The following is a 19211-nucleotide window of genomic DNA, read 5'->3' on the forward strand; positions in this document are numbered from 1 at the left end:
GTGATCCTAATAAGCAGAGACCATTCTGTGGGCATCTCCTACACGCACATAGTAATGAAATACCTTGCGGGTCTTGCAAACCAGGTCCAGTACACAAATTTTAATCTGTTTAAAGGTTGTATATGCATCACTTTCCCCCCAGAATTACATTTCCAGGGATGGACATCCTCGGGTCTTATGCACTTGAAGAGGAGAGAAGGAGGTGTTCGTATTCACAGCATTCATTCTCATCTTCTAATATCACCAGCAAGGAGGAGGTGTGCCCCTCTCCCCGCTTCCATACAGACCTTGGGCTGCATTATTGTGATTTTTGTTCCCTTTCTAGGCTACTCTTGATAATTTTGTTTTCTTGGCAGGAGGTAAACAGTAGAGAAAAGAAAATGAATAAAAGATATTCTTACCCAGTTTCTCACAGGCTACATGCCACCTGAGGCCTTGACCTAAAGTCCTTCGTGAGGCTTTCATATATTTAGTTTGCATCATTTGTTAGAGAAAAAAGAAAGCCATTGGGTCAATTCCTTTCACCTGCTTTTTATTTAAAAATTTTAAAATAATCTTAAAATGATGTAAATAATCCTTCAAAATCCTTTTACATATTAAGATAAGGAATAAGTATTTGTTGCAATAGTTGGTGTTTAATATATCTGACATGTTTTAGCCCAAATTGTTATCAGTGATGACAAATCCTTGGTCAGGATGAAGATTCCCTAATGCACATTTCCAAGGGAAACAAAGATCCATGGTTGATGTGGTTTCCAAAAGAGGAAATTCTCTGCGTTCGTACATATATGTATAATCATCAGAAAGGGTTAAGCAGTATGGCAGAAAATGAAAATTCTATTTGTCTGTTAATTTCAGGATCTGATGTTCCCCACTATTACCTGAGAGTCAAAAACAAAACAAACAAAAAAACAGAAAACTATTGGCAGTATTTGGACAAAATTCCTAGTAACGTATTTTTCTCAGAGTAAAACATGGATCACAAATATTAACACAGTGCTTACTTTGTGTCACGCACTCCTCTAGGGCCTTTAGTAGATTTACTCATTGAAATCTCACAACGTCCTATGCAGTATTATTACTATCTCTATTTTACACTGAAGTAAAGGGATAAAGGCACAGAATGTTTAAAGTGATTTGCCCAAAGTCAGACAGCAAGTTTCAGGGCTCAAACTGGAAGCCAGAGAGACTGACTCCAGCATCTATCTGTGTGGGAAGCTCTCCACTGGGCTGCCAGTGCCCGGAGAGGAAGATGAAGTTACTCACTGGAAAGGTCCAGTCTACCAGCTTCCAGTGATTATAGTGTCCTTTTGCACTCAAGTATATCTCAAAGATTCCCCCTACTCTTCATCTCCACTCTTATCACCTTGTCCAAGCTACCTTCACTGCCTGCTGTAGCCAATGTACCAGTTTCCTAACTGCTCTCCTCATTTCCATTTTTGTCTTTTTCCAAAGTCTCTGAAGCCAGAGTAATATTTTTCAAAAACAAATTACATGATGTTATTCTCCTGCTAAAAAATTCTTTAATAGCTTCCCTTTGGGCTTGGAATAGAATTGAAGTTCCTTATTATAAGCCACAGGGCCCTACATTAGCAGGCCGCATAATGGATTAGCAGGCCTCCATAAATGGATGTTTCCCCACATGCCCCTCAGGTGCAAACTAAGCTCCAGCCTTCTTTGAGTTCACTGACACCCCAAGATTTTCACCCCTCAGGGATGTGATACATGCTGCTTTCTATGCCTGAACACCCTTGCCCTCAGTCTTCACCTAACTTTTGGAAGACTTGGCCTAAATGTCATTTCCATGGAGAAGCCTTCCACAAAATCCCCCTTACTCAAAATTAGCCTTCTCATGATATTTTTAATAGGACCCTGTTCTCTCCCTTCATGCTTTCCAATTCTATATTTACTCAGGTGTTTACTGGTTTATTGTCTGCTTTTCTCAGTAGACAGAAAGCTCCCTAAAGCAAGAAACAGGTTCCATTCACGCTGCTCCTACCTTCAGCTCCCCAGGATACAGACCAGTTCCTAATATCTAACAGGCACTCAGTGAGTATTTGCTAAAAGAATCAATTAGTCTTCAGACCATGGTCCAAAATACAGATTACATATTATATTGAGGCCACTGAATTAAATATACTGCTAGTACTGGATGTATTTTGTGATATAAAACTGTTTGTCAATAAATTGTCTTCTCCTTATTAATCATTTTTTTTAATCCTCCCAACAAAGAACAAAGCAGTCTTCCCCTTATGCTACCACTCTGACTAGTGTATATTTCTATTATTATATTCCAAACATTCCACTCCCTGTCCATACTATTTTCATGTCTGTGTCTTCAGGAGGATTGTATCCTTCCAGAGAGCAGGGAACACCGACTTCGAATCTCCAATGCACAGTCGAAAAATCTAATGGGTAACAGGTGCTCAATAAATGTTTGGTGTATTAATAAATGAGCAAGTGAAATTAAGCTACCTGGATTATCAAAATTTCTCAATTTTTTATAATAAAATATGCATACTGACTTTGATGTTTACTGTTTTAAGAAACCATTTTTCAAACTAATGCCAAACTATACAGTTTAATCCAGTCAAAAATATCATTATTCCAGTGTTTAATCATCAAATTTTCCTCTTTGCCTCTTGTTACCTTAATAAAAATTGACAGGAGAAGGCAATTCATATAATTCCTTCAGTAAATCCAAAGAGCAAACACTTATGCAGTAACATATTTTAGAATGTACAGAAGTCCAGCGATTATGTTAGTGTATTGCTTACCCATGAAATCAGCTACCCTTCTACCTCAGCTACTCTGAACATGACTGAGAAGCAGGAAATAGGGACAAAACTTTCTGAATATATCACAAATTCATGTCGTTCCATGCTAACTCACTCATTCAGGCACATCCACGCTTGTTCCACACATAATTCTAACACGATTCTAAAAACAATCGCAGGTTTCAAAACACACAAAAATATTAAGCAAACATCACTATGAGGACTAAGGAATTCTAGGAGCAAGTGTAGTGGGTGACAAAAGCAAAAAATTACAGCTGTCAGGGCAGTAGGAATTTAACAGTTATCAAAAAAAAAATCGTAGAACTAAAAAATAAAAGCCAATAGTAGTTTGAGAGGCATTTTGTTTAGGAACAAATGATTTGGTTTTGGACCAAGAGTGTTTTATAGTCTACATTATAATCTGATTATTGATTATAGTTCAACCTATGAATTTTCATAATAACTGTTTTATCAAGAAAAAATAAAATTATGTTTAGTATAGCTTAAAATAATAGGAAAATATGCAATAGATTCTGTAATTTCCTGTCAAATGACTAAAACAATCATGGCTTAAATGTTTAAAGGGCAAAACTTTAGCAATCAGGAAAACTGAAACATCCAGAATTACACAAATCCAAAGAATTCCAGACGGCTCATTTTTACTACCCTGAAATGCCATCTTAATTTTAAATACATAAACCTTACTAACCTGATACTATTCTTCAAAAATCTGAAATATATATAAAAGCAAAAACATAAAAAGCTACTATACCTGTTGTGAACCACTGAAATTCGTTGAATTGGAAACTGAATTATTTGCATAAATAGTAGATGACGGTGCAAAGCTAGAACCTAGAGGTAAAGAACAAATTGCATTTAAAAAATATTTCTTGAAAAATATTAAAAACATTTCACAGAATTCAATGAAATATATATTAAATTTTGTTGTTGAGGCAGTGAGATTGAAAATTGAGAGATTTCTAAGGAAAATGTCCTTAGCTGTGTCTTGTGACAACAGGTAAAGTGTTTTCTTTAGAAGTCTATAGAGGTAAACAGGAGCTTGTGGGAACAGTCTTACCAAGGACTTGGCTAACCTTCAAGGGTCAATGCCTACACATACAGAAGTACCCAAAGAATAAGATATTATCCATACTGAGACTACTTCCAGGAAACTACTGGAACTTTCCAGTGGTCATATCAACTGCATATACATACAAAAACTACTCAAGTTCAAACATTTGGCTGGGGCTAGCTTAGGAAATAAACACATGGAATCCATTTAGAGTTCATGCTTCCAGCTCCCCATCTTTCTGTTCCTCTATGTCCTTTCTTTAGAACAAAAAAAGCTGTGAGCTAGGGCTCAGACCCAAGGCAGAACTGTTTATACTGCAATCACCTAAGGTTTGACGACCTTCTAAAATTTTACGACAAGGTCTGAAAGTTATTTAATTATTTTTAAAATTAGAGCAAAAACAAGTGAACTATCAATTTACAGATTCCAAAAAAAAATGTTCTCATGGAATGTACTTGTTAAGGAATAAAATAAAAGACTACTGAGGCAGCTGATTACTTGTTTTATCAGTGTGTCTTGAATAGCAATAGTATTAGGTAATCGACACAAACTGACATGGCCTGGAATATCCGATATGAAAGTATTCTGGGGAATAAATGGATACGTCTCTATGGCATTTCCCACAGTGGCTTATTGTGGTTGAGGCATGTATGCATAGATTTATCTACCGACGTTATAAGGAAAAAAGAGACCTGTCGTTTCAGCCAAAAAGGTCTAAGTGATTATTTCACTTTAGTCAGTCAACTAAAATGGCAATATCAGTTGGTTCAAATAATGTTAATATAGCCCCCAAACTATGACTAACCATATAGAAAAAAATGACAGATAGGAAATAACCTTTTAATGTTTTTAGTATGTCACTAAAATATTTTCTGCAACTACTACACAATGTTCAAAAATAATTTTTAATTGGAGACAAAAACAAAAAGAAAAATTAAATAATGATTGTACATGGAGAAAAAATTTTTAAGGTGGAGGTACAAATTATCTAATTATTCCTCTTCAAGAAATATAGTATTAACAGGGGAGAGATTTTAGAAATGAACAAAAAAAAATCTTCAATTATTCAACAATAAATGGGACTTAGAGAAGTGCTAATTCAATTTTAAATTTAATCAAAAAAGCATTACGTATGTAAGGAATCCTGACAAGAAAATACTGGGTTTTGTCGTGAATCTTTGAAATCCCTTAAATAGATGCCAAACATGTGACTGGTGTGGCGACTGGCCTGGAGGTTGCTTTGCTTGGACTTAGTTTCCTGCCAATTTTATGCAACTTAAACTTAAATATTTAACTTTGATATGGGTCATGTTTCTTGACGTATACTGAACTCTTTTCATCATGTTTCTTCCTAGTTACTTGTCTTTTCTGATGACGTCGTGTGAGCAGTGGTAAGATTTAAAACTGTCCTCCTGACTTTATATTCCTAGTCTGAAGCCAAGGAGTCTCATTCAAAGAATTCTTTCTCACATAACATGTTTCCTGTGTGGTACTTACCTGGCATCTGGTAAGAATAAGGTGTCTGGCCTGGCTGCGGGGTAGAAAACCCTGGGCTGTAACTGAGGCACCCACTCTGTAACGGTGACTGAGTTTGTGAGAGTCCGCCCTCTGTCTTGATGCCTGGTAACATCACGCCCAGATCTGTTTGGAAAACGCATGTGCAACCCATTTCATTAGTAAAGTGATCTTACTTCTGAGTTGTAACATATCAATATATTAGACTATACAACTACTAGCCAGCAGGATTACGTGCTTATAACCAAAGAAGAAGAGAGAAGATGTGAAATACCGTAAGTGGGCAGGCTATAGGGCTGTCCTGTCTGTGAGTACGCTGTGTAGACGGCTGGCTGCTGCATCCCCGAATACTGAGTCTGGCCTGCATAGGCAGACATTGTTTGAGCTGCTGGTGTAGAAAGAATGTGTGGATAGGGCCTAAATATCAGAAAAATAGCATTACTGTGGCAACAAAGACTGCATATTAATTCAGACAGCTTAGATCAGTGAAACCTGATAATAGCCCGGAAGTAATCCTCTTCTTTATCCATAATATCATTTTAACAATATGGAAAAGGACAAGAGTCTGAATGTCAGGAGCCCAGGCTCTGCTACAAACCAGTCTAGTTACCTTGGACAAATAATTTAAACTTGCTAAGTCTACACCTCACCTGTGAAAAGAAAACTTTGGTTTAGATATCACACCTAAAGTCTCTTCCAGGTCTATACTGCTTACATTCGAAATAGTATTCCAACTGATATGTAGATGAGGAAAGTAAAGCCCAGGCCAGTTAATTAGTACACTCACGAGCATATTTCCTGTTACCATGCACGACCCAATGCTATGTAATGACTACAAAAGTCATTAAAGGCCCTACCAAAAATTCTCTACAGAGAACTAAAAATCTTAAAAAATAAATAAAATTTAAAAAAAATGAAAAAGTAGGCAGCTTCCCGAAAAGAAATGGAATGCCATTCCCTTCATCGTGCCACATCTTATGGAATGTTCCCAAAATGGATATCCAATCTCTAGCCTATACTTAAGGATAAACACTCTAGCTGCTGTGGAAAATAACTTTTAAATGTACATGATCAGGAGGAACCCAAAACCTTGACACATCTGGCTGATGGCAACCAAATTCAGATACACCCAATGTAGTTAAACTTGAAATTTCTACCACTGTGCTCAGAAAGTTGACTATATTAGTCATAAAAGCAATAGTGTATATTTTTCAAAAATGTTTATTAGAACTTGAAATCCAATAAAAATATTGCAGTGATGGAGCAAATTATGAAGTGTTGATGTTTGAATAAAATGTAATCTTTTTAGATTTTCTTTAAACTAGTCAGCATTTTTGAATTTTCATTTAAAAATCTGTGTATTCCGGTTTGAGCTTGATGCTTTCCTCAAAGTATATAAATATCCAGAATTAAAGCAATTGTCTAGATATAAGTGAGGGTATTCCTAGACTTGTGAAGGGTATTTACCTAATGTCTAATCTATCCAATGAATCTATCCAAGTATCTATCAATTCAACTGCCTATCTATAACATTTATATACATAAATATATCCTGATTTAAAGTTGTTATATTGTATAAACATGATTAATCAAGATAATGCTGGAAAATCATTCTAACAAATCTGAAAGACTACTGACCACTTACTTGGAAGGATACAGCTGTGGGGAATATTGATGCGCTGATCTGGGGCTATAGCCACTACTTGTTATTACTGTAAGACACAAAAACCAGTGCAAAAAAAGGTTGCTTTATAAATATATTTCACTGGAGTGTGCAAAACTTATTTCAAGAAATGACTATGTTAGAGATATGTTTCCAAAAATTCATTCATTTTCTAAACAGAAAATTCATTCATTTTCTAGACAGAAACAGATGCCTAAACATTTTCTTCTAATTAAACTGTTTCACGTATGTGCTAGGAGCATGACACAAACTTTTTTCACAAATCATTACCCTTCATCATTCCTCCATTTCCTTAAATCCGTAGCATGCTCTGACGTATTAATATGCTATGAATAGATATCCTTGACTATAGGTAATTAAGCTTTCATGATTAAAGGTAAATTTTTTAATTTGCAGACTTTATGTTTAAATTCCAAATATATTGCTCTTCCTGTGTATTTATTCTATTAGAAATATAATAAAAATTAAGAAAAATATGATGCTTCAACCTTCATTTTCAAGTTGTAAAATGATATCGTTTTCTCTTTCCTTTCATTTTGCCAATCCAATGAGTAGTTAAAAATGCAGGGTCCAAATAATTCTAATAATAATTGGAATATACACAGAAAGCATGGGTGATAATGCAACATTAAAAAAAAAACACCTAACTGCAAGAAGCAGCAGCAATCATATTTATAAATATATTTTGAACTATCAGAGATTGTACTTTTTTGAGAAGAACTTAAAGGTGAAAATCAGGTCCTATTAACATTTCAGCCAAACATGCAGTCCCAAACTGGAATGTATCCAAAAGTTTGGAAGTTTCTCTTTCCTTTAACCATCTGCCTTGACTAAGACAGATGTACTGCAAATATATGGACCCTAAAGTGTTAAGGCAGTCCCTTCAGAGCCAATCCATACTGGGCAAGCACACAGAGTGTCTTTATTAGGCCATCTGCTGTTCATTCACTTTTCAAAAAGATTAAAGTAGTATACAATGCAGTGCTGGAATTAGTTTAGTCTAATCAATCATAGTTATACTTCAAAGTACTATGTCTTTTCTAAGTTGTTCATAATAATTCTGGAGCTAAACTTTTAGAATTGTAAAAGTGACAAATAGGCTTAGGTTGCTAACTATTTTATGAAACATGATATATTTCTATATCCAAATGCTATTAAGTACCCTTGTGATCTATTGCTTCATAAACACATAGAATTTAATGTATTTAAAATGTTATTTAGACTGTAAGCTCTGAGTACGGAGAGTATATTATAGTTTTCATAGCAATAATGCAGAGAGTATATTTTCAAGAATATTATGAATCAATTTTGACAATCACTGAATATGATTAGAGGTGTTATGTTCTAAATATTTTCAGCAACCAAATTTAAGTGAATTTGCTATGTATATTTGAAAACACATGGACCACTGAACCATTAATTTTCTACTTATTTATTAAAAACATAAAGAATGTTTAAAACTTTCAAATCAATTCAATGAGAACAGGCCTTTTCTCTCCCACTATGGGCTACATAATAGCAACAGTGTACTACACAGGAAATTCAGTCTGATTCATTGATTCACAATAATTATACTCTATTTAGCAGAAATATACTTAAGCAAGGCTCAGTTCCACATTCTTTGTTTCATTTGTAAACCTTCATTGTGGTACACTCAAGACTCAGACTACACTAATCAGTTATTCTCAAGACTGTGAAACACAAGGCTTTTCTAAAGAAACATCAAATAATAAAAAGAAACTGCAGCTTTTATTGAATTAGCCAAAGAACAAAATTATTTCAGAAAAAAAGCTTCACATATATGAACACAAATCTGAATATATAGGATGCTTCTTCCCTCTAATGAATGAATCTAGATACCATTAGAATAATGTACCCATAACAGTATAAAGGCTCAACCTTTAAAATTTCATATTAATGTCCATATGTTCATTTTCTAGGTAGAAAACAAAACCTTTGACTCAGAAAACTATGTTTACATAAAACTTAGAAAGTTTATGCTTCTTAACGAAGCTGTATATATTTTATTCTAACTAATAAATCTGCAGACAATTGAAAACAACAACAAAATTGGATTAAAGTGAGCTGAGATTACGCTGATCAAAGTAAAGACTGTTCCTACAAAGAGCAGCCTAATCTTTCCAGTATGATTTCTGGAATCCCATGTACAAATTTAGGAGACCTTCCTTTTATTCCCCATTGTCATTTAATTAATCAAGAGATGTATGCAAAGCACTCAACTCATTATACTCCATCATTTCTGCATACAAAAGTTAGCAAAAGTGCTTGTCTTCAAAATGTCCTGAAAATTAATTAAAACACATTTTAATGAATATTGTCAGATTCTCATAGGGTGGTGTCAAGCAGTTTTAAGGTTTTACCGGTATTACTGTAACACCTTAGATTAGTGACTCTCAATGGGATGAGAGGTGGGAGACGAAGTTGGGGGATGGGTGGAAATTTTGCCTGCCAGGGAACATTTAAAATGCTAGAAGACATCTTTGGTTGGCACAACTTAGGAAAGCTACTGTTAACTTGGGATAGATGCCAGGAATGCTGCTAAACACCTTACAGTGCAGAGGACAGCTCTCCCACACTAAAAAAATTAGCCAAGTTTTTAATAGTGATGCTGTTGAGAATCCCTGACCTAAAGCACTCTGTCTAATTGAACTTGGTCCATGGCGTTGGAAATGTTCTATATCTGAGTTGTCCATTATGGTAGCCACTAAAAAAACCCACATACAACTAACTATTCAACACTTAAAATGTAATTAATGTGACTAGATAAAAAATTTTTGCTTTACCAAATAGTGTTTAATTTAGACTTAAATAGCCACATATGGCCAGTGGCTACTTTTCTGGACAGCATAGCCCTAGATAATTCTTAAAAGAAAACTGGGAAACTATTTGTAAATATAATATGAGTAAATTCCAGACAGCTTGACAGTTCACACCTGTTTCTTTTTCCATCTTTATATTTTCCAGTGGGGTATTAAAGAAAAGATTGTTGGACTGACCAGGACATTATTCTAGAATCATTTTTACCAGTGACCACCTGTGAGGCCTTGACTGTATGGCCTTAACCACCTTTAACTTCTCTGTGCCTCCATATTCTTGCCTATAAAACGGATCATCACAGATCTCTGAAATTCCTTCTGGAGCTAACATCCCATAATTTTTTCATTCATCTTTCATTGACTTGTAGTGTACTATTTAAGTATATCAGCAATCACTTAATTTCATTCCTATCCTTAAAAACTGTGTTCATATATGCATTTACTTTGCAGAAAGTTTACAACAGTTATGGTAAGTAATATAAATGCTAGGGTAAGTTGGTGCCTATTTATCTGCTAAGAGGCAAGAGAATTGCTAGAAAGGATGTGAATTAGGACACATGCTTCTCTATACAAAGTGTATAAATTATTATATCTTTCTGTTTGGAGTACTAATATTTAAGTGAATACATGGCAGCTGTTTCCAATCAGTGTGAACCAATGAAACGGGATCATCTGTATCTATAAAAATCAAATATATTCTATAATGACATTATAGTCAAGGATTTACCTCAGCTCTTTTTACATGAGAAGCATACCCACACAAAATCCTTGTATATGAGAACATGAATAAGTATAAAATATATTAGAGTAGAATAACAGAACCAAGATTTAATTATCACAAATACTTTTCTAGGTTTAATGTTCATCTTTCTGCTATACAAATTCCTCCTCAGGTTAAAAAAAAGAAACGTCCTTTCACCAGATAATCAACCAAATGAAATATAGTAACGAAAAAAAATCTTTAAGTCAACTTATTGCCCGTCCTTTTGTCCACCTGGGAGTTATCAGGTATTTATATTTAAAGAGGATTGATGTTTAAAGACACGCTATTGTTCTCTTTGAAGCATTTGAGCGAAAGTCGAGGCTGGGTTCTAATGCGACCAGCATGTGCTCTCCTGCAGCCCATTAACCTTTAATACCTGTCACTCAGCTGCTTACACAGGAAGGTTTTTTTTTTTTAAAACCCAGAGAGGAAACAAGGTTATTTAGAAAGAATCAAATGGATAGTTTTACATCTCGAATGTTGGAGAGAAGGCAGTTTTTATGTCATTTAAATGGGTAAGTTGAAGGAACAAAGTTAACAATTACAGCCTAATAATTAAATTAAGCACTGTATAAAATAATTATGAAAGAAGTCAGTTCTGCTAATTTCTAATAAGAAAGTCAGGGGATTGCTTTGCTGTCAACTGCAGATTCAGCAAAACTATTCTAAACATCATTTCTAAAAAAAGCATAATTTTATGACAATGAGTTTTCCAAAAAGTGAATTTATTGCTGAATTTATAAAAATCCAATTCTCGCTTATTCACCAGGAGGGTGAGGTGGACCCCAATGCGTACAGAACAACACACGAGCTTAAGGCTTTACCTGACCCAGTAAAAGTGTCAAGCGCTCCATCTCCAGTCGTGGTTGTGGTTTCACTGCTGTTCAAAGGCTCTGTTTTGACTGCAAGGAGAGACACTACGTAGAAGAATAAGTACATGTGAGTTTTATTTCTAACTTTATATCAAAGATGCTGACTGTACGACTAGTGGCTTTTCTAGCTACCATGGCATGCAAGAGAAAACTTGGGAAGTCGATGAGGAGAGTTTTGTTAATTTAGCTTCTAAATGGACATGCATTTATAGAGGATTTAATCTAAAAATCTTCTGCCTAAGCTGGTTTTCTCGAACCTGGCTTATAAAGGCAGTCAACCTTACACAGTGAAACAGCAGTACGTGTATTTGCATTTTTAAATCACCTAAGCACACTCTGGTATTATAGTCGAAAGGCAGAAGAAAGGAATCGTCAGTCAGTCTTTAGCACATTTAATCCAAATCGTAACAAAGAGATTTACTGCTTATACTTTATTCTTCCCAAGATGACATTAAAAAAAAAAGATTGCTTAAGAATACAACGAGGCATATGCAAATACAGAAACCAGGGGTTTATGCATATGGTGGTTGAAAAATGAAGCACTCAGTAAATTTCTGCTCTACAAAAGCCAAAAGAGCCATAAGGTATTGGGCTTTTTATTCTAATGGTATAACAATTTTTAATACATTATAGACATAAGCATAGAATAAGAGATGGTTTCTACAACACTAATTGTATCTTTTGAAAACTCTTTCATATATTATTTCTCCTTTGAGGTGGTATATTTTGGCAAAATCCTCACTTGGCAATGATGTAGCCACTGAGGTATACATCACTGTCATTATTAGATGCAACGAGTTTGGCAGGGGCAAGCCTCTACCCATTTTGTCACACCATATTTTCCCTTTGTGGCCAGAGCTCCATGTATCACAGCAGCAAGGGAATAAACTAAATTATTTTCTGCTTAACACCTCTTATGTTTCCTGGTCATAAATGGAATGACACAGTTCAAAACCTCAGAAGCAAGCAGAAAACTATAAAGAAGAAAGCTGAAGACTAGCCAACCACGGACAAATATGGCCAAAAGAATAGTGGGCTCAGAGCGTACCCACCAAGCAAGCAAGTCAGCGACGTTACTCTGTTAGAAAAGCAATTAATGATGGAGAAACATGCAGTAATGATTATGTCCCCTTTCCACATGAAGAGAATTGGCTGGACCCTCCCTCAGTGAGCTCTGGGGTTAATTTAGCATCCGGGATTTAACTATGTCATGAAGATTTGCTGGAAGATTCAGAGTCGAACTGTAAAGGTTGGAAAGAATCCAAACTCTAAACCACACTGCCTCACAGGCAGCACTAACTAACCAAGAATTCCTTTCATCTGTATAGAGATGATCCAGAGTAGGGTTTAGAAAGGTGTAAAAGCTACTCTCTATGATGCAATGTCCCCATCTGACTTCTGACATATGACAAAAAGGAATCGTCCAAAGCCTCCAGCAAAACTAAGATAAGAGACTTCCAAATTCTAATCATGGCTAAATTCCTATTTAAACATGTCTAATTCTATAACAATATTTTTAAAATAGATGTATTAATACTAATGGTTAAATATATTTCACTTGTGAAGTGGGGAGAGGGGAAGCAGAATATCTAAAAAACTAACCAAGCTAGACATGAGGTTTAGTTTTGTTACTTTGGATCCCAACTTTGAGGTTTGATTTCAAAAACTTAGTATTGGTGTTGATTATAATCTCCTCAATTTGAAAGTTTCAGGTGGTCAAAAGGAGAAGGAAGAAAAGCCAGAGAGTTTGAAAGGAGAACGAAGAAAAGCCAGAGAGTTTGTGGTTGCATTCATTATCCTGGAATCATCTCTCATTAAAATTTTAAAGGTCTGCTTTTAGTCAAAGACAAAGGAGGCTCATTTAGCTGAGAAGAGGCATCACTACAAAGTATATAAAGAGAAGCATACACATCAAGATGTGTTCAGTGGACTAAAACACATGGATTTAAAAGTAATAGTTAAATGGATGCTAACATTTGGGGGAAAACATTACACATTAATCCAAACTTATTTTTCATATGTGGGTAAGAGTTGAATCATAGGGAAAAGGGGGAAAATTAATCATGCTGCTACAGAAAATAATTTATGTTCACAGGAGGGCAGCATCAGCAAATATCTCTTGAGTAAGATGCAAAGTTATTTTGATTTGATTTTTATAGAGAAAGAAAGTAATATTAAGTAATAATAAGTTTTTTTCAGGAACAGAAAACTTAGAGAAGTGAAATGGGCATTCTTTATATGATTAGCTGATTTATTAAAAAGATGTTAAAATACAAAGAAGTATCTTAATATTTAGAAAACAGGTAATGACTATAAAGTAAACATTATGATAATTATAAAGTTTGAAAAATGGAAGTCGTTTTCACTACAGGTCTGAATATATTTGAAATGTATTCCATTTTCTTTTGTCTTGCTTTTGTTTCCACACATTTAATATGTGCAAGACACTATTGGAAAGATGTTCATCAATGAAACAAATCTAGTTTTATGCATCTGTTTTCTAAAACTTATCAAAATACTCATTCTAAAAGTTTATGAATGTACATTCACTGTCATGTTCAAATTTTTTTTTTTTTTTACCGTATTCTATTTTTCTTAAGTTAACACAGAAGTTAAACAGGGCTTTTAATTTATTTTAAGGACTGTGTCCGATATCATTACAGTTCATGCTATCAAATGGAAAGAATAACCTTCTATAGAAGAAAAGCATCATCTTTATGAGCAAAATTCAAACTTACAACATAAACATTTTGATTTCAAAAGCTGCAATCATTTTTTGATTCTTAGGTTAGAGAATTTTGTGGTTTTATTCTTCTACATGCTCGAAATAAGTGATTCAAGGTTCATTTCCCAAAAGGTGGGATGGAAAATCTACATACATATTAACACTTTGTACAGAACCATTACTTCAAGAAATAATTATATTGCCAGGCCCCCTCCACACTAGTCATCCACTTGCAACTTAGATGTTTTTCATAAAGCCAAATAGTAAAAAAAAAGTCAAAGTCATTTTATTATATTGACATGATTGGGTTTTATTTTTAACCTTCAAAAATAATTGATCTCTGTGGACTAAATCAAGATTGCGTGAGATTACTGTCAGCTATGGCTACTAAATCACTGATTTTCTCTCTTTACATCCCAACCTTCTTGCATACCCTCGTACAAGTATTTTCAAAGCAAATTTAATCTTGTGCCCTCAGATTATCTTTAGAACTCAAGTACAACATTAATATATATTAATTATTTTTAGAGGAAGTCTATGTTATTATCATAACTTAATGCTCATGTTCATTTTTTGCAATATTAGGCTTAATTAACCCTTGAAAGAGAGGTAACCCAAGTACTTTACATTTTACATTTCATCTTCAGAGATCTGTGTTTAGACTGGTGTCCACTTAAAAGACTATATATGTAATTCCAAATATACTCCTTCCTGAACCACAAAATCTCACATAGCCACCTCTGACAACTTAGGTTCTACAAAGAATTTCAGGAGGAGTTAGATCAGGAAGGATACAATTTACAACACTGCAGGGGAGGAAAGAGGTATTGCCTACTAGTTTTATGATTTATGTTTTTCTAAATCAATTTTTTCACTCAAAAACCTATGAGCACCAAGTGTCTTTCATTTCTAAATATCCATGAAGTATTTAGTTTTGTAAAATAATTTGATGATGCTTCCAATTTACGGCTTTCATTCCAGAAAGAAAATCTAAAAAGAGGAGAGCCACAGTAGTAGCTGGTTCTACTGCACAGACACCTAATACTCAGAAACAAATTCATCCCATGTGAATCAATCATCTATATATTAAAAACTCTGGGAGATTCTTTTCTATGCTCTACAGATTTCAAATATAGAAAACACCATAAACCCAATCAGAATGTCTGATCTTGGTTCCCCCAAATCAGAATGTCTGATCTTGGTTCCCCCAAATCTTCTCTTTGAAGTATTTTCTTAATCTCCATGTAGAATCAAATATTCCCTCCCTCTGCTGTGCACCCACCTTGAACACATTATTCACTCATTATTTTCTTTTCTGTTTCCCTCTGCTAGACTTTTGGTCCCTTGATGGCTAGTATCATGTTCTATAGGTCATTGGGTTCCCATTTCCTAGCACAGAACCTGGCATATAATAGGAACCTGATACATTTTAAGTTAGAAAGTGAAAATTCACATTTAGACCCTATCCTAAGCACTTCCAATAAATCTAAGTATTTTGTATATAAAGTATAGTTAATCATGTATCTTGACACCATTAGGGAAATTAGAATCTTACTTATATATGGAAGTAACTTTTCACATGATTGGCATGCATTTACATGCATGTATATACATATACATGAAGTAGCATACATGAATCTATATCTGGGTTGGCAAACTACATCTCAAGTGTCAAGTCTACCCCATGGCCTGTTTTTGTATATAGCCCGTGAGCTAAGAATGACTCTTACATTTTTAAATAGTTGAAAAATATCAAAGAAGAATAAAATTTTGTGACATAAAAATTTTACGAAATTCGAATTTCAGTGTTCATAGATTAAGTTTTATTTGAATATGGTCAAGCTCATTTGTTTAAATATTGTCTGTGGCTCCATTTGTGCAATGAAAGCACAGTTGAATAGTTACAACAGAGACCATATGGCCTGCAAAGGTGAAAATATTTACTATCTGACCTTTTACAAAAAAAGTTTGTTGACCACTGATCTGTATGCTAAGATATGATTATATTTATTATATTTTTATTGACAGTTCTTCATTTTAACAATTTCACAAGTGACAAAAATTTGAAAGGAAAATCTAGGTTCTAATATAAATCTGCAGATGTAATTACAGAATTAGGATTAAGGTGATGAACCCCTTTAAAAATTACTTTAAGGAGTAATTCAGTGTATTTAAACAGCACCAAGGCAGTAGGGTAGGATATTAAGGTGATACTGTTGACTCATTCATATCAGTAAAAACTATCAAAATTATCTTTTTGAAAATCTAAGTTAATGGAAAGATCTTGAAAAGCCACTAAATTAGCTTTTGCTTTTGTCTTTTGTTTTATTATAATAATAATAAACTGTGGCCAGTTTACATGTTCTAAATGCAGAAAAATTTATTATCTGACCAAACACTGGAGAGTCTTTTAACACACTGACTGCATGTTTCCATTTTCCTTAAAAAGCTGTTGCCTAATTATTATTGAATTATTAATTAAGGAAAATATATTGGTTTATATTGCCCCAAATTTACGTACATTATATGATTTAAAACAAAAGCTTTGCCAGTAAAGTATTATTATCCTTCTTTTGTAGAAGAGAATGAAAGCTCAGAGAGGTTAAGTAACTTGTCCAAGATGACACAGCTAGTAAATGTAGTGCCAGGTTTCAGATCCATGGTCTTCCTGACACAGAAGTCCTTTTTTTTCCCACATGGTCACACAACTCCTAAACATTTATACTAAGAACAAGGAAAACTTGATGTTTTACACTTAAAAAAATTTTTCTGTTGGATATTAGACGTAAATTACTAAATATTGATTGTACATATTCACTATTGTAAAGTTGCCTATGTTACATTAATATGTCAGAATAGAACAACAGCCAGTGAGCTAAGAATGTTTTTTACATCTTAAATGTTTTTTTTTTTTTTTTTTTTTTTAGGGGGCCCCCCCCCTTTTTTTTTTTTTTCGGTATGCTGGCCTCTCACTGTTGTGGCCTCTACGGTTGCGGAGCACAGGCTCCGGACGCGCAGGCCCAGCGGCCATGGCTCACGGGCCCAGCCGCTCCACGGCATGTGGGATCCTCCCGGACCGGGGCACGAACCCGTGTCCCCTGCACCGGCAGGCGGACTCTCAACCGCTGCGCCACCAGGGAAGCCCCCATCTTAAATGTTTTTTAAAAAAATCAAAATTAGAATATTTTGTGACATGTGATAATTATATGAAATTTAAATTTCAGGGTCCATAAATCAAGTTTTATTGGAACCTGACCACTCTCATTCATTTACGTATTGCCTATGGCTGCATCTGAGCTACACTGACAGAGCTGCATAGATGAGACAGAGAGAGACAGCATAGCCTACAAAGCCTAAAACATTTCCTGTCTGGTTCTTTGCAAAAAAAGACCCTTGAGTGAGAATTAAGAGGAACTAAATTCTGGCAACATATTTTTTAAGTATGAAAAGTATATTTTAAGTGTGGAGTTAAAAAAAAAGAAACTAAAACGATAAAAATTTAAATAACGGGCATAATGGAGTACTTTTCATCCACTGGTCATATATTCTAATTTAATCTACATACAGCAAGGTCCAGGCAAACTGTGCCTATTCTAACTGCTTGCTTGTAATGCACATTTCTAACAGGTCGTGAGCTCTTCTTTTTAATGCTAGAATTGGGTGGTTCTACAGAAGTTTTATGTGGTTTTGTTTTAATTTTTAAATTTTGATAGCATATTAACCTTTGGTTTGGGAAAAAGTTTATTTATATTATATATATATAAATATAGGAATGTAGTTAATATATATAGTTCAAAACATTTTAAGAGATTTAATATTAATTTATAATTTTAAATGTATAGCTTTCATCACTGGTAATTTTTTAAATGATGGATTTTTAAATGTTAATACTACTTTAGGTATTTTAATTGGAATATTTATTAAAGTCTGTAAAATAGGAAATATCATTTTGCCATGTTATGAATTTAATTTAATTTATGAAAGCCTATAGGCTATGGAGATTGAGTTTGTACATAGGCGCAATATGCTTCAACTGCTCATTGACGTGACAGTTGTGTTGAATTATCACTTAATAAACTGATAGAAAAATAGTAGATGCACCCGTTTGTGCAAAATTATGAAAAAGCTAAGAAAAGAATACTACTGACCTAAGATTAGAATACTAGTTGATAAGAAAAACATAGCCAACTGTTATCAATAAACAACTAAAAGGTGTGTTCATGTCTCCTTTTTTTTTTTTTTTTTTATAACAAGTACTGAACACAGAAAAGAGAATGCAAACAGAAATAGCAACAGAAAGCAAACCAGAAGGGCAAATCCACACACCCAAACACATGCAGTGTACCATCATCTCTCATACTTGTTGCGGAGGAGGGGGTGTTGCAACTCAGCAACCAGTCTGCAGTGTTTAAAACAGTCATGTTGTCCCCTGAGAACAGGAACAGCATAAGGGTTCATTGTCTGAATGCCTGCTCAGTGTACGAGAATAGTCTTCAGTGCTTGTACTGGTTTCTGACCCTTTTGCCAAAATTATAACTGCATGGTATTACTTTTACATTTTAGTTTATCAGGTATGTTTTAGTTCAGTTAAATATACATACACGGTGATTAGTGACCTTCAAAGTCTGATTTCAGAGTGCACGTTTTTTTTTTTAAATCTTATTATTTGCACCCAAGTTAAGGTTTAAATATAAACGTTCTTACTCCACAAGTTATCACTAAACAATCTTATAAATTTGCAATCCTATAATTAATTAGGCAAAATTATAGATGCATGTTTAGAGACAAACACTATAAACAAGGAAAATGTTAATTTACAAAGGGTTTTATGTAAAACATTATTAAATACAGGCAAGTTGCAATCCACACAACTTTACAAAGAAAATTTTAGATTTCACAGTTACTCTAAAATAAGTGGAAAGAGGTGTATCGATTTAATAAATATTTACTGAAAATTTAAAAGAAA

The 19211-nt window shown here is 34.3% G+C and overlaps 1 protein-coding gene across 1 annotated transcript in view; it reads right to left on the bottom strand.

Moving 5' to 3' along the window:
* Nucleotides 1-19211, bottom strand: part of EYA4 (EYA transcriptional coactivator and phosphatase 4) — a 229912-nt gene that overhangs the window by 47983 nt on the left and 162718 nt on the right. Inside the window, exons 4-9 of the mRNA XM_024759051.1 lie at nt 18606-18674; nt 11473-11565; nt 7010-7076; nt 5639-5781; nt 5347-5490; nt 3550-3629 (exon numbers count right to left, since the gene is read on the bottom strand). Coding sequence (XP_024614819.1) covers nt 3550-3629; nt 5347-5490; nt 5639-5781; nt 7010-7076; nt 11473-11565; nt 18606-18674 — 596 coding nt within the window. The remainder of the gene's footprint in view (nt 1-3549; nt 3630-5346; nt 5491-5638; nt 5782-7009; nt 7077-11472; nt 11566-18605; nt 18675-19211) is intronic.

The sequence above is a fragment of the Neophocaena asiaeorientalis genome, unplaced genomic scaffold (assembly GCF_003031525.2).
Source record: "Neophocaena asiaeorientalis asiaeorientalis breed wild unplaced genomic scaffold, Neophocaena_asiaeorientalis_V1.1 scaffold5, whole genome shotgun sequence".
NCBI lineage: Eukaryota > Metazoa > Chordata > Mammalia > Artiodactyla > Phocoenidae > Neophocaena > Neophocaena asiaeorientalis.